We start from the raw sequence: 2,512 nt of genomic DNA on the forward strand, positions 1-2,512 counted from the left end.
GGCAGCCCCTGACCCTGCGGAGGCTGGAGCACGAGAAGCGGAGGAAGGAGATCAAGGATGCCTGGCACCGTGCGCAGCGGAAGTTGGTAGGCGTGGCGGGGCGGGCGCTACCTCTGCGCAGGCGCACTCCCAGGGGCAGACCCAGCCTCGTGCCCCTCGGAGCGCATGTGCACGTGCGTGGGGAAGCTGGGACGTGCAGGCTGCAGGAGCCTCGCTCAGACGCCGCCACCCTCGCCATGGCCTCAGCTGCGGGGAGGCGTGGTGTCCCTGTGGTTGCGGAATGATCCCAGGGTCGGAGGGACCCAGGCTGGGTCTCTGGTCCGGTGGGAGCTCCGGGTTCCTGGCCGCTGTTCTTTCCTCGCTTCTTCAGGCTGCTTTGCAGCCCAGTTCGCAGGGGGCGTGAGCAGGGCCGGGCTCCCGCCTGCTGCCCTGCTTGGCGGCCCCCAGAGTGCGCTATTCTGGCTTTTGAGTGAGACAGCGCTCCCCGCAGGGTCGCTGATCCCCTCCCCAGCCTCAGCCAGCCGGGATCATGGGCATGTGGGCGCAGGGCGCTCAGGGATGTCCCAGGGCGAGCTTGGAGCCCTCCGCGCGGGGCTCCTGCCCCAGCGTTTTGCTCTCACTTCCCCCGGGGAGGCGCCCTTGCTCAGCCCGGCGTCCTGCTCCGCTCCGTGCCCTGCTGAAGAGTCTGCAGCCGTCCCCCTGACGTCTTCCGATGGCTGCGGGACTGGTGGCTGAGCTCCTGTGAGACCTCCGCTGCTGGGATGAGCTCGAGCCTCGGCCCGGCCAGAAGATGTGCAGGGATCTGTCTCCTACCCCTGCTCAAAGGGAGAGCAGGGTCAGAGGGTGCAGGGCAGGAGCTAGCCGTGATAGCCCTGGCTCCTGGGAGCTCTTAGTGCACACCCTGCTCATTCTGGGTGGCACCGTGGCCTGCTATTGGTTTGTCAGAGCTGTTTCCATACCAGAACCCACCCTGCCACAGTGCCTTATGTCCCTCACCCCGCTTCCTGGCCGCATCCCGGCTTACCCAACGTCTGTCGTGTTTTCTGAGCTGTCACTTAGTGAAGGCCTTCCCCACTCTGGAGTTTTAGAGTTCTCCTCTGGGGCAGCCGCTGGGGGCAGTCAGTAGCGTGCAGGGCTGTAGAGCTGGAAGCCACCTGCAGACCAAGCTTCAAGTCCCTGGCCTGGCAGCCGGAAAATACTCAGGGCACGTGCTCAAAGGCCCAGGACCCTGGCAGTCTGGAAGACAGGGGGGGATGGCAGGGTGGTTGGTCCCTGTGCAGGGCACCCCCCCCCCCTGGCTCCTGTCCTGCACACGCACACTGTCACGCCAGATGTGAGGCTGTGACGCTGTGAGGCCCGTGGGTTTTGACTCGGAGACCTTCCTGCCCCCGGCGGTGCTGGGCGTTTCTGCTCTGCAGCCGCTGCTCAGCAGGCCGAGGGCTGGCCTCGGTGTCTGGACACCTGCTGCTCTGCTCCGTGTTTGGCCTCCGTGTTGGAGGGGGGCGGTGGTGGGTGGAGTCAGGGGTGCACCGGCCAGAGGACGCAGGAACCGGTCCCCTCCCTGCAGCAAGAGGCGGAGTCCAACCTGCGCAAGGCGAAGCAGGGCTACGTGCAGCGCTGCGAGGACCACGGCAGGGCCCGCTCCCTCATGGTCAAGGCAGAGGAGGAGCAGGCGGGCGCCGGAGGGGCGGGCAGCGCTGCTTCCAAGGCCCTGGACAAGCGACGCCGGTTGGAGGAGGAAGCCAAGAACAAGGTGAAGGCAGCAGACCCATGGGGCAGGGAGGAGGCTGGTGGCCGGGCTCCCGAGCGACCGGACTCGCACCCTCCGGGCATTTGTCCGTGCTGGGCCTGCAGCCCGGCTCATCCTTAAAATTGCTTTTATCTTTGTTTCCTTTTTCAAAAAGAATTATTCATTTAATTTAATTTATCATTATTCTTTTTAAATTATTGTTACTTTTTACTGTACGAGAGAGGAAAGGTGAGAAGGGCCAGGACTCCAACTGTGGTCAGCCACGTGGGAGTCCAGCGCCTTCACCACCACGCCACCTGCTGGCCCCTTGCTTTTCAATGTATTTCTCCATGGGAGAGACAGAGCTGGTACCCAACACAGTCCTGACCTTGTGATCCCCCATACACAGCCCCTGCATCCTGGGCAGTGCCAGGCATGCTTGGGAGTCTTGGGTTCAAACCCAGCGCCTTCCCGTGTGGGTTGGCCTTGCAGGGCGTTTCGTGGCTGGCCACCGCCTGGCCTCTTCCCGGAGACTGCGGGGTCAGACGGGCAGAGCCCTGAGGACCAGCCGGCTCAGGCACTGTGTCCCTCCCCCCAGGCGGACGAGGCCATGGCCACATACCGCACGTGCGTGGCGGACGCCAAGACACAGAAGCAGGAGCTGGAAGACACCAAGGTCACCGCGCTGCGTCAGATCCAGGAGGTGATCCGGCAGAGCGACCAGACCATCAAGTCGGTGCGCAGCGGCGGGGCGGTGGCGGCGGGGGGCCGGGCCGGCGCAGG

At 64.7% G+C, this 2,512-nt stretch overlaps 1 protein-coding gene across 1 annotated transcript in view; it reads left to right on the forward strand.

The window, feature by feature from the left end:
• ARHGAP45 (Rho GTPase activating protein 45) overlaps positions 1-2,512 on the forward strand; it is an 11,917-nt gene that overhangs the window by 4,169 nt on the left and 5,236 nt on the right. The window contains 3 exon segments of the mRNA XM_027769540.1: positions 6-86; positions 1,568-1,753; positions 2,328-2,512. The exon segment at positions 2,328-2,512 is cut by the window's right edge and continues 129 nt beyond it. Of these exon segments, the coding sequence (XP_027625341.1) occupies positions 6-86; positions 1,568-1,753; positions 2,328-2,512 (452 nt within the window).

This window comes from Tupaia chinensis, unplaced genomic scaffold, assembly GCF_000334495.1.
Source record: "Tupaia chinensis unplaced genomic scaffold, TupChi_1.0 Scaffold149964_1, whole genome shotgun sequence".
In the NCBI taxonomy this organism is placed as follows: domain Eukaryota; kingdom Metazoa; phylum Chordata; class Mammalia; order Scandentia; family Tupaiidae; genus Tupaia; species Tupaia belangeri.